The 13,355-nt window shown below is 52.0% G+C and overlaps 1 protein-coding gene across 1 annotated transcript; it reads left to right on the top strand.

Annotated features, from left to right (window-relative positions):
• Positions 1-770: 770 nt before the first annotated feature.
• On the top strand, positions 771-13,125 carry LOC135311206 (DNA-binding protein RFX2-like). Its single transcript, XM_064440336.1, has 8 exons — positions 771-1,255; positions 1,913-2,062; positions 2,448-2,656; positions 2,983-3,136; positions 4,823-4,865; positions 5,020-5,201; positions 6,425-6,535; positions 13,063-13,125. Exons 1-8 carry the CDS (start codon positions 1,211-1,213, stop codon positions 13,123-13,125), a joined length of 957 nt encoding a protein of 318 aa, XP_064296406.1. The 5' UTR covers positions 771-1,210.
• The last annotated feature ends 230 nt before the right edge of the window (positions 13,126-13,355 follow it).

Below are 13,355 nucleotides of genomic sequence, written 5' to 3'. Positions count from 1 at the left end.
TGTTTAATATCTTTATCAAGGACCTGGATGAGGGGACTGAGTGTGCCACCAGTGAGTTTGCAAATGACACCAAATTGGGTGGGAGTGTTGATGTGCCCAAGGGCAGGAAGGCTCTGCAGGGGGACCTGGACAGGCTGGATCATGGGCCGAGGCCAGTTGTGTGAGGTTTAACAAGGCCGAGTGCCAGGTGCTGCCCTTGGGTCACACCAACCCCAGGCAGCGCCCCAGGCCTGGGGCAGAGGGGCTGGGAAGTGCCCGGCGGAGAAGGCCCTGGGGGTGCGGGCTGACAGCCGGCTGGGCATGAGCCAGCAGTGCCCGGGTGGCCAAGGAGGCCACCAGCCCCCGGGCTTGTGTCAGCACTGGTGCGGCCAGCAGGAGCTGGGCAGGGATGGGGCCCCTGTGCTCGGCCCTGGGGAGGCCCCACCTCGAATGCTGGGCTCAGGTTTGGGCCCCTCAAGGGACAAGAAGGGCCTTGAGGGGCTGGAGCGTGTCCAGAGAAGGGCAGCGGGGCTGGGGCAGGGTCTGGAGCACAAGTGTGCTGGGGGGCGGCTGAGGGGGCTGGGGGGGTTTAGCCTGGAGAAGGGGGGGGCTGAGGGGAGCCCTTCTCGCTCTCTGCAGCTGCCTGAGAGGGGCTGGAGTGAGGGGGGGGCTGGTCTCTGCTCCCAAGTCACCAGTGACAGGACGAGAGGAAATGGCCTCAGGCTGCGTCAGGGGAGGTTTAGGTTGGAGATAAGGGAAAATTTCATTACTTAAAGAGTGGTGAGGCTCTGGAAAGCCACGTCCCCCTGAGCTGCTGTTGTCAGTCTCCATGCTGGGGCACATGGCTGTCTTTACAGAGCATATTTCACCCTTTAAAAAATGCTCAAAAGGACTATGGATAAGAAAAGGATAAGAAAGAAGAAGACTAAGAAAATGAGAATCCGAGTAAGAATAAAAATGAGAAGAGGAGTAAGGGTAAGAAAAGTTTGAGTAACAACATTAGAGAATAAGAAGAAAAGTTTGAGTGCATCTCAGGACCCGGCTGGTTTCCCTGACGCTAAGTTGAGCTCACAGCTACCCAGATCAGCGGCTGTGCTTTCCACAGCAGCTCTCAGCTAGAAAGTGGTGTCCCAAGACGACATGGAGCAGCTTTTCTAACTCTGCAGACTTCTTTGCAGGCACGCTTACACAAGCAGTTGGTAATTTTGCCAAGAGTTTGGAAGGGTGGCTGATGAACGCAATGAGTGAACTTCCCCCCGAGATTGTCCGGGCCAAGGTAAGCAGAGGGAGCACGGGGCAGGTCACGGGTAGGGACTGAGTGTGTGCGCGTTGCAGTTTTCCGCAGGGACTGGAAATCACTGCTGGGGTTTGGCCACATCTACTCCAGACTAGCACCATATAATGAATATCTATCAAGGCAAATCGGCAAGGAGTGGGAGGACAGGCAGGGCAGTCCCTTTGTACCAGAGGCTGATGGTGCCCTGTCCACTGAGCTGTTCCCATGTCCCGGGATTGCAGATAAGCTTTCTGGAAGAAAATCTCTGCATGGCCTGAAGCTGTCCTACTAAAAATTGCAGGACACCCCCTGGACTGAATGGCATTGCAGAGATTGAACCTCAGGCTCCCACTGCCCCTCTCCTGAAGCCATGGATTCTTGCAGCCGCTTCTCACCTTGCTGGTCTCTGCTAGAGGCAGAGTGTGGAAACCTCTGAGTTTAAAGAAAAGAAATGCAGAGGCTGGTTTGCGAGACACGATAGGTGGTGCAAAAGTGCTGCTCTGGAGCACGCGGGTATGCTTTGGGCAGCAGCGTGGGTGGGACTGTGCAGGTGATCCCAGCTGATGCGCAGCGTGTGCTTGAGCTCAGCATTGAGAAGAGTTTGCCTCCCAGCCCCGTGGCCTCCTGCTCGCGGAGCCCTGCGTTGCTGTGTTGCAGGTGGGGGTAGTGAGTGCCTTTGCGCAGACGTTACGGAGCTACGCGTCGCTGAACCGCCTGGCTCAGGCCGCCCGTGCGGTGCTGCAGAACACTTCCCAGATAAACCAGATGCTCGGCGATCTCAATCGGGTCGACTTCACCAACGTGCAGGTAACTTACGGTATCTGCTCCTCGGTCGTCTTGTCTAGAACTGGGAGTGTCTAATGAGGTTGTCTGCTGGTAACCAGCATCTTATTGCCAGTACCAAAAGGCAATTAAATGGACAATTTAAGGGTTTGGGTGTTACTTTCCCGGGTAAGTCTGCCATCTCACGGTGAGTAGTGGAGAAGGTACTAAGGAGCTTCTGTAAGAAGCAGTGCTACCAACAAAAATATAGTTCTCATGGTAATACTGTGGTCAGGGCAGCTCGGAGGAGACATGATTCAGAGCTGGTCTGGGGTCCTCGTCTACTAGAAATGCAGCTGAATTCCTAGGTTGGGATGGACCAACCGTGCAGGCTTGGCGTGAGTAACTGTCAGCCCTTCTTCCCAAGCAGGAGCAAGCCTCGTGGGTGTGCCAGTGCGAGGAAGGCATGGTACAGAAGCTGGAGCAGGCTTGCAAGCTCACTCTGCAGCAGCAGAGTTCTCTGGACCAGTGGGCTAGCTGGCTGGATAATGTTGTTACTCAAGTCCTGAAGCATCACGAGGGCACTCCCAGCTTCCCCAAGGCAGCCAGACAGGTCTTGCTGAAATGGTCTTTCTATAGGTACATTTTCTTTCTCACTTTGGAGATATTTCTGCATTGGGCTCAGGGCACGTAAATAGCTCCTTGGAAAGCCAAGGCCAAGTTCTTTACTCCCGTGCAACTCTGGTTAACTGTTGCTCTGCCCTGGTACAGAAGGGAGCGTTGTGTCTCCTGCATCCTTTCAGGATGGGGATAGGACTAAATTCTGAAAGTGCTTTGATACTCTTGGGTTCGAGGTAGGAACAGAGCACTGTGTCCCACAGTGCCTTCAGGGTCAAGAATTCACATCAGCTGTGATGCACGTCTAAAACGCATCCCAAATATTTAGTTTCCCGGCCATGTTCCAGCTCCATGGCGATCCGGGACCTCACCTTGCGCAGTGCTGCCACCTTTGGTTCCTTCCACCTGATTTGCCTGCTCTGTGATGAATCCGTGTTTTATCTGGTAGAGCACCGTGTTGCCCAGGCAACAGGGGAGACGCCGACTGCGGGAATGGGAGAGGTGAGAATTGTTAATTCCCTAGAAACAAACCCACACTAAGCAGCTCTTTAAGAGGTTGGGACACGTGTGCTTCACAAACAGCGCTGTGCCCTGAACGTGTTTTTGTAGCCATCGTTGCCGAAGCAGGTACTGAGCTTTTTGAGTGCCTGGCACAAGAATCCAGCTCCTTGAGCCCCTTCCATCCTGGCTTGCTAATAGCTGAGCTGGTGGGTTTGGGGGCAGTTGAGCATCAGCTGGCCTTTGGCGGCCTGGAGGAGGGAGGAAAAGGATCTCCCTACTTCTCTCCATTACCTGTGGGCACCAACCCTGATGGCGGGATTCCTGCCAGGGCAAAGACCCATCAAAAAAACTAAACCAAGCAAAGAAAGCTCCAAAAGTTCCTTTCCCTGCAGCTTTTGGTGGTACTGTTCACGGAACTTGCTCAGGCCTCTGCAAGCTCCAGTTACACGCACAGTCAGCCCCTCTCTCTGTCTTTGACTTGAAGAAGAGAAACGGTGGGTTGTTTGTGTTGGGGGTGGGGCAGGGGGGCATGGACTGGAGTTTTCTTTTAACCAATCAGACAGTAAATCCGGTGCCTGGCTTGCAGGCAGGTCCTGCCCTGCCTAGCTGAGGTCACTTCTACTCTTTGCCTCTGAAAAATGCCTAGATTTAAAAGGCCCTGATCAACTTGTGATAGCAATATAGCAACTACTGTTAGCTTAAAACTGATCTCATTTGCTCCTTGAAGCTCATACCTGTTTTCTTCCTTCCCTGGAGCTCATGTAGGGGAGCCAGGCAAAACAAATGCCTGTCGCTTCCCCGCCACCCCTGTTAGGCCCATGCTGTTGCCCCAAGTCAGCAGTGCTGCAAGTTCCCACTATTCCCTGCAAAACCTCTGTCTTTATTCATATTCAAGGAACATGAAAGGCAGAGAGTGGCTTCCAGCAAGACCTAGCTGTGGCAGGCTTTCATCCATCAGGTTTTGCCTTCTTTTAACCCGTGCAATATTTCTGTTCTCCAGGAGGAGGCTGATTCTTCCCAGCAAAAGAGGATGGATCGTGTCCTTCCATTTCCATCGCTCACTTTTTAACTCCTGCTCTCCTCAGTGCCTTCCGCTGCCCAACTTTGCATGACTTTTCAACACTACTGTTATAGCAATTTAGTGTTTCAGACCTCGTCACAGAGGGAGACAACACGTCTCCAGAACCCAGTATATCCCCAGCTCTCTGGTTACACTTGACACGGCGGCCTTGCAAGGCAAAGCACTTCCGTGACGCAAATGCGAAGGCTTTGCACAGAGTTGCCCAGGGTGGAGTGATGGCAGAGCCCCCGGAGAGGGGAATAGCTGGCATGCCTGAGCAGCTGCCCGAGAGATGCAGAGGGCTGGAGAAAAGGCACCATCCTTCAGCCTGTGGCAGCACTTGGCCCTGACATGGCAGACAGAAAAATTTCTCCCTTCATTCCACAGCTCCATCCTGCCTTGGATTGTTGCGTGTGGTGTTTGCCCAGAGGCTTCAATGCCAGCGCCAGGCTTTTCCCCAAAATATGTGGTTGGTTTTGCTTTCTGCTTTTCACCGCCGGCACTGCTGATGCTCGTGCTTCCTCTGGAGCACTTAGGCTGCTTGTTAAAATTGCTTGGAAATAGATGCCAACTTCAGGTCTGGTCTCCATAAGCCTCACTCACCTTGTAATGCCTTTGTCTTTCAGTTTGGTGACCTCACACCTCTGTCTCCAACACCGCTGGACAAAGGTGCCTCCTCTCCCTCAAGGGGAATCCTGCTGGGTCAGGGTTGAATCACTGTGGGAGGGGGAACCTCGTGCTGGCCCCTCCACCCTGCTCTGTTAGGAGAAAGGACCTCTTCCCCTCCGGTTGCCGTTCTCATGCCGAGACCTGTCCTTTACAGAGGACATGAGTGACCTGGGCAGCGAGGTGGACACAGCCTCCCGGAGCATGGGGGGTGCACTTGTGAAACATTGTGATGGCGGCTCCGACGGGGCTGAGCTGGTGGAGCTTCTGCCCCAGCAGGGCTTTATTCTCCCTTTCTGTGTCCTGGGGGTCTGGGCTGATGCGGACTACAGGGCAGAGGTGGGTGGGGGAATCTGTCATCGAGCCAAACTGCAAAAACAAAGCCCTGGGGCAAATCATTCAGTGACTAAAGGCCGTGTCATAAATAGCTTTTATTATTATTATTTTTATTATTATTTCTAATGATCACAGAATCACAGAATCAGGGGCTGGAAGGGACCTCAGAGGTCATCTAGTCCAACCTTTCTAGGAAGAGCAGAGTCTAAACAAGATGGCCCAGCACCCTGTCCAGACGACTCTTGAAGTGTCCAACGTGGCCGAGTCAACCCCTTCCTTGGGGAGATTATTCCAATGGTTGACTCTCCTCAGTGTGAAAAATTTCCCTCTGGTGTCCAATCGGAATCTCCCCAAGAGCAATTTGTGTCCATTCCCCCTTGTCCTCTCCATGGGACTCCGTGTAAAAAGGGAGTCTCCATCTTCTTTGTAACTACCCCTTAAGTACTGGTACAGGGGGATGAGATCCCCTCTGAGCCTCCTTTTGTCAAGGCTGAACAAACCCAGCTCTCCCAGCCTATCCTTGTACGGCAGCTTCCCAGTCCTCTGATCATCTTGGTGGCCCTTCTCTGGACCCCTTCCAGCCTGGCCACATCCTTTTTGTATAGAGGGGACCAGAACTGTACACAGGTGTGTACGCAGGTGTGGCCTGACAAGCGCTGAGTAGAGTGGGATAATGACTTCTTTCTCTCTGCTGGCGATGCCCTTTTTGATGCAACCCAGCAGCCTGTTGGCCTTCTTGGCCACAGCAGCCACTGTTGGCTCATGTTGAGCTTTCTGTCCACCAGGACCCCCAGGTCCCTTCCCACAGAGCTGCTCTCCAGCCAGGTGGATCCCAGTCTGTACTGCACTCCTGGATTATGTCTTCCCAGGTGCATGACCTTACACTTCTCCTTGTTGAACTTTGTAAGGTTCTTGCTGGCCCACTCCTCCCACCTATCCAGATCTCCCTGCAGAGCAGCTCTCCCTTCTGGCGTGTCTGCTTCCCCACTCAACTTGCTGTCATCAGCAAACTCCATCAGGCTACTCTTGATGCCGTTATCCAGATCGCTTATAAAGATGTTGAATAACACTGGGCCCAATATCGATCCCTGGGGGACCCCACTAGTGACAGGTTGCCCCTTGGAAAAGGAGCTATTTACCACCACCCTTTGGGTGCGGCCTGTCAGCCAGTTCCCCACCCACTGCACAGACCGCTTCTCTAGGCCATAACACACCAATTTCTCCAGGAGGAGACTATGGGGGACCGTATCAAAGGCCTTGGAGAAGTCCAGGTAGACAATGTCCACCGCCCGCCCCGTGTCCACCAGGCAAGTCGCTTTGTCATAGAAGGCCACCAGGTCAGTCAAGCACGATCTGCCTTTAGTGAAGCCATGTTGGCTTTTCCCAATCACGTGCTTCAATTGACTTGTGATGGCCCCCAGGAGGATTCGTTCCATAACTTTCCCAGGGATTGAAGTAAGGCTGATGGGCCTATAGTTACCCGGATCCTCCCTCGAGCCCTTCTTGTAGCTAGGGGTAACATTTGCCTTCCTCCAGTCCTCAGGGACGTCCACCGTTCTCCCTGACTTCTTCAAAGCTTATGGAGAGCGGCTTTGCGATGATGTCAGCAAGCTCTCTCAACACCCTCGGGTGGATGTCGTCAGGGCCCATTGATTTGTGGGGGTCAAGCTCCTCTAGTAGTTCATATACTAACTCTTCCTTCACCGACGGTGGGTCGGTGTTTGGTTCAATTGGCAATTTTGTTCCCAAAGCCTGGGACCCTGCAGTGCTGGTAAAGACCGAGGTGAAGAAGGTGTTGAGGACCTCTGCCTTTTCTGCAGCCTTGGTGATTGATTCTCCTTTTCCGTTTAACAGTGGGCCTATGTTTTCCTTCTTTTTCTGCTTGTGGTTGACATGTCTGAAGAACCCTTTCTTGTTATTTTTTATGTCTACAGGCAGTTTCAATTCAAATTGGGCTTTTGCTTTTCTGACTGCGTCTCTGCACTCTCTGGCTATGCCCTTGTAGTTCTCTGTGGACAATCCTCCACTTCTCCATTTCTGGTGTGCTTCCCTGCTGGATTTGAGTAGACCCAGGAGGTCATGGTTGAACCATGGGGGCCTCTTGCTCTGCCTACTTCCTCTTCCTTTGTAGAGGATAAACTGGTTTTGTGCTTCCAATAGGGAGTTCTTGAAGAATTCCCAGCTCTCACTACCTCCTTTGTATTCCATGGAAGCCTCCCATCGAATCCCTCCGAGTTGAGCCCTGAGCGCACTGAAGTTTGCTCTTCTAAAATCTAGAACCCTTGTCTTAGAGGTGGCCTTCAGCACACTCAGCAGGATCCCAAACTCCACAATATTGTGGTCGCTGCAGCCGAGGCTGTCACTAACCGAGATATTACAAAGCAGGCTTTCCCGGTTTGTGAATAGCAAGTCCAGCAGCGCCTCCTTCCTGCTTGGCACGTCTATCATTTGGATCAGGAAAGAGTCCTCTCTACACTCCAGGAACTTGGTAGATGACATGCAAGCTGCCGTATTGTTCTTCCAGGAGATGCCTGGGTAGTTGAAGTCACCCATCAGGACCAGGTTCTGTTGGCCAGAAGCTTGCTTTAGTGCCCCAAGTATCACTTTGTCGGCTTCGTCACCATGGTTAGGAGGTCGAGAGCAGAAGCCCACTGTGAGGTCCTGCTTGGATATGACCCCTTTGACTTTAACCCAGAGGCATTCGATAGAGCAGCCACTATCACCATCGTTGGCTTCGATACATTCAAGGTGTTCCTTGATGTAGAGTTGTCGTGGTTCAGCCTCAGCTGGCAACTGAGCACCACCCAGCCGCTCGCTCACTGCCCCCCACCCCTGTGGGATGGGGAAGAGAATTGGACGAGCAAAAGAACTTGTGGGTTGAGATAAGCACAGTTTAAGGATTACAATAAAATAATAATAATTATAATGCTTATGATAGTAATGACAATAATGTTAATATAATAAAATGGAAAAGGAAAGGAAAGGGAAAATGAAGGGAAAAAAACCACAGAAACACGAACGATACAACCGCTCACCACCCGCCGACCGACACTGCCCGTCCCCGAGCCGCGATTGCTCCCTCCCTCCCCCGGCCAGCCCCTCCCAGTTAACATACTGGGCATGACGTTACAGGATATGGAATATCCCTTTGGTCAGTTTGAATCCGCTCTCTTAGCTCTGCCCCCTCCCCTCCCGGCTTCTTGTGCACCCAGCAGAGCCTGGGAGGCTAGAAAAGTCCTTGACTAGTACAAGCGCTACCCAGCAACATCCTAAACATCTGTGTTATCTCAACGTTTTTTTTTTTTCCATGCTAATTTCAAAGCACAGCACTATACCAGCTAGAGTGAAGAAAATTAACTCTATCCCAGCTGAAAGCATGACAATATCCACCCCTTATTCCATATCATTGACATCATGCTCAGGTCCTATACTCTTCAGTACAAATTCAATAATCCCTATCCATCTTCTCATCCCTTAACAATATATATATATATCTATACAGATTTTCATTTATCATTCCACTAGTCTATGGAACACCCCTGTAGAATGCCTGTGAAATGTCCATTGAGTTCATTTAGTCCATGACTTTGGATTTCATCTCTTGTAAGGGTCCTTCAGAGAGGCGGTGTGCGTGGGGTCAGATTGTTGCATGTCAGTCCTTGTTCCATCACCGCTGCACTGGTAGTTCTTGTTCTCTCACTGCTGCACTTTGCTCGGTTCCATTGAAAGTTCATTTGCTATTATTATTAATTGGGAGATTCCCACCATGATAACATTCCATTGATGCAACCATAGTAGTGATGACATACAACATCATATAGCAATTAACAGCATATTATTCAGTTCATTGGCTGTTTTCACCCAAAATTAAATCCCCCTGAGGTACACACCGGACTCCTCCATCCTCCCGCATCACCCACCAAGTGCACCCAGGTCCTCGAGCAAACGCAATCCCACGAGTGGGTTTGCCTTTGCCTGCAGCAGGAATAACCCAGACTCTTTTGCCCAGCATATTTTTTATGTGCACTGCAGGGACTCCATCCCCTTCCACAGTACGTAAGGATTCTGACTGGGCAGGGCCAGCTCGCCTGGCAGATCCCCTCGTGTTGACTAACCAGGTGGCTTTTGCTAAATGTGCATCCCAGTGCCTGAATGTCCCACCCCCCCTTGCTCTCAGTGTAGTTTTTAACAGTCCATTGTACCGCTCAATTTTCCCAGAGGCTGGTGCGTGATAGGGGATGTGATACACCCATTCAATGCCATGCTCTTTGGCCCAGGTGTCTATGAGGCTATTTCGGAAATGAGTCCCGTTGCCTGACTCAATTCTCTCTGGGGTGCCATGTCGCCACAGCACTTGTTTTTCGAGACCCAGGAGAGCGTTCCGGGCAGTGGCGTGGGGGACAGGAGATGTTTCCAGCCAGACGGTGGTTGCTTCTACCATGGTGAGAACATGGCGCTTGCCTTGGCGGGTCTGTGGGAGTGTGATATAGCCAATGTGCCAGGCCTCCCCATATTTATACTTCAGCCATCGTCCCCCATACCACAGAGGCTTTACCCGCTTCGCTTGCTTGATTGCAGCGCATGTGTCACATTCGTGGATAACCTGCGCAATAACGTCCATGGTCAAGTCCACCCCTCGATCACGAGCCCACCTGTATGTTGCATCTCTCCCTTGATGGCCTGAGGTGTCATGGGCCCACCGAGCTAGAAATAGTTCACCCTTATGCTGCCAGTCCAGATCCACCTCAGCCACTTCAACCTTGGCAGCCTGATCTACCTGCTGGTTGTTCCGATGCTCTTCAGTGGCCCGACTCTTGGGGAGCATCCACATGCCGTACCTTTACAACCAGGTTCTCTACCCGGGCAGCAATATCTTGCCACAGTGCGGCAGCCCAGATGGGTTTGCCTCTGCGCTGCCAGTTGCTTTGCTTCCACTGCTGCAGCCAGCCCCACAGGGCATTTGCCACCATCCAGGAGTCAGTAGAGAGATAGAGCACTGGCCACTTTTCCCGTTCAGCAATGTCTAACGCCAGCTGGATGGCCTTTACCTCTGCCAACTGGCTCGATACACCTTCTCCTTCAGCAGGTTCTGCTACTTGTCGTGTAGGACTCCATACAGCAGCCTTCCATCTCCGGTGCTTTCCCACAAGGCGACAGGACCCATCAGTGAACAGGGCATACTGCTTCTCCTTTTCTGGCAGTGTGTTATACAGTGGGGCTTCTTCAGCACATGTCACCTCCTCCTCTGGTGATATTCCAAAGTCTTTGCCTTCTGGCCAGCCCATGGTCACTTCCAAGATTCCTGGGCGACTGGGGTTTCCTACTCGAGCCCGCTGGGTGATCAGTGCAACCCATTTACTCCACGTAGCATCAGTTGCATGGTGTGTGGAGGGGACGTTCCCTCTGAACATCCAGCCCAGCACTGGCAGTCGGGGTGCCAGGAGCAGCTGTGCCTCAGTACCAACCACTTCTGAAGCAGCTCGGACCCCTTCATATGCTGCCAATGTCTCTTTTTCGGTTGGAGTATAGCGGGCTTCGGACCCTCTGTATCCCCGACTCCAAAACCCTAGGGGTTGACCTCGGGTCTCCCCTGGTGCTTTCTGCCAGAGGCTCCAGTAGGGCCATTCTCCCCGGCTGCGGTGTAGAGCACATTTTTTATACCTTGTCCTGCTTGGACTGGCCCAAGAGCTACTGCATGAACTATTTCTCATTTAATCTGTTCAAAGGCTTGTTGTTGTTCAGGGCCCCATTTGAAATCATTCTTTTTCCGGGTCACTTGATAGAGAGGGCTTACGATCAGACTGTAGTGTGGAATATGCATCCTCCAAAAACCCACAATGCCCAAGAAAGCTTCCGTCTCCTTTTTGCTAGTTGGAGGAGACATGGCTGTTATTTAGTTGATCACATCCATGGGGATCTGACGACGACCATCTTGCCATTTTATTCCCAAGAACTGGATTTCTCGTGCAGGTCCCTTAACTTTACTTTGTTTTATGGCGAAACCAGCTTTCAGGAGGATTTGAACTATTTCCTTTCCTTTCTCAAAAACTTCTTCTGCTGTATTGCCCCACACAATGATGTCATCAATGTATTGTAGGTGTTCGGGAGCTCCACCTTGTTCCAAAGCATTATGGATCAGTCCATGGCAAATGGCAGGGCTGTGTTTCCACCCCTGGGGCAGTCGATTCCAGGTGTACTGGACACCCCTCCATGTGAAAGCAAACTGTGGCCTGCACTCTGCTGCCAGAGGGATTGAGAAGAATGCATTAGCGATATCAGTTGTGGCACACCACTTGGCTGCCTTGGACTCCAGTTCATATTGAAGTTCTAGCATGTCTGGCACAGCAGCACTCAACGTTGGAGTGACTTCGTTCAGGCCACGATAGTCTACTGTTAGCCTGCACTCTCCGTTAGACTTCTGCACTGGCCACATGGGACTGTTAAAGGGTGAGTGGGTCTTACTGATGACTCCTTGGCTCCTCAGTTGGTGAATGAGTTCATGGATGGGGATGAGAGAGTCTCTGTTGGTGCGATATTGCCGCCGGTGCACTGTTGTGGTGGTGATTGGCACCTGTTGTTCTTTGACCTTCAGCAACCCCACAACAGAAGGGTCCTTCGAGAGACCAGGCAAGGTAGACAGCTGTTTAGTTTCCTCTGTCTCCAAGGCAGCTACACCAAAAGCCCACCTATACCCTTTTGGTTCCTTGACATACCCTCTCCTGAGATGGTCTATGCCAAGGATGCACGGAGCCTCGGGGCCGGTCACAATGGGGTGCTTCTGCCACTCATGGCCAGTGAGGCTCACTTCGGCCTCCAATACAGTTAGTTCTTGGGATCCCCCTGTCACTCCAGCAATGCTGATGGGTTCTGCCCCTTTCTAGTTTGATGGCATTAAGGTGCATTGTGCGCCGGTGTCCACTAAAGCTTTATGCTCCTGTGGGTCAGATGTGCCAGGCCATCGCATCCACACAGTCCAGTAAGCCCAGTTATCCCTTTCCTCCACCTGGCTGGAGGCAGGGCCCCTCTAGTCCTGATCATAGTATACATCACTCAGTTCCTGTAAATAGGAATCACGAGTGTCCCTATTAAGATCAGACAGAAAATCAGCACTTCTGCTCCTCTGTCTGGAGAATTGCTTACGGGAAACTGGAGCAGCAGCTCTCCTGGAGAAACTCCCCTGAGTGAGTGTTCTCCCTTGCAGCTCACGTACCTGTGCCTCTAGGGCTGAGGTAGGTTTTCCATCCCACTTCTTCATGTCCTCTCTGTGATCACGCAGGTAAAACCATAGGGTGCCCCGTCATGTGTATCCCTTCTCTTGAGCCAAGGGACGCTTACCCCTAATGGCTGAGATACTGGTCCGTACTGGTGGGGAGTAGGACAGATCTTCTTTGAGTTGCTGGAACTCTCGGGGCAGTTTCTCCACAGCAGAGACGAGCGAGGAAGAGAGATTCGGTTCATAATCCCGGAGTCTATCAATCACCTCCGCCACCGTTGGTGTCTCGTCACCTTTCCAGGACAGCACTGCCAATGACTTTGCATGCGAAGATGGTGCGCTCCGTACAAGCTTGCGCCACATGGGTCGTGTGCACTCGGCTTCACCTGGATCTTTGGAGGACCGTTGATCGTCCAGGTCACCAGAAATCACCTCAAGCACAGCTAATTCCCTTAGATGCTGAATGCCTCTCTCCATGGTCATCCATTTTCCTAGGCGAAAAACAATATCTTCTTTGAAGGGGTACCTCTCTCTCACTGCGGACAGGAGTCGCCTCCAGAGGCTGAGGGCTTGTGGTTTTTTCCCAGGTGCTTTGTCAACGCCCCCTTCCCCAGAAAGGGATCCCAATTGTTTGGCTTCTTTTCCCTCTAGTTCCAGGCTACTGGCCCCATCATCGCAGCATCGGAGCAGCCAGTTGACGATGTGCTCACCTGAACGACGGCTATAATCTTTTCGCATATCTCACAACTGTCTCGGGTGGTCTCTATTTCATTTATGACTTGTTCCTCCTCTCCCTGTGATGGCCCTGGTTCTTCATCATCCCGTTCTAAACGAGTTGATGTCCGCTTCCAATATTTCGTCTTGTGTATGGGGGCAACTGATACTGGTACGGGTTGATTCTCTGAGCCAGCTCCGGTACTTGTCGTGGGGGTTTGAGTGGCTGC

The sequence above is a fragment of the Phalacrocorax carbo genome, unplaced genomic scaffold, assembly GCF_963921805.1.
Source record: "Phalacrocorax carbo unplaced genomic scaffold, bPhaCar2.1 SCAFFOLD_239, whole genome shotgun sequence".
Lineage (NCBI taxonomy): Eukaryota > Metazoa > Chordata > Aves > Suliformes > Phalacrocoracidae > Phalacrocorax > Phalacrocorax carbo.
This window is presented reverse-complemented; position numbering and strand designations above follow the sequence as displayed.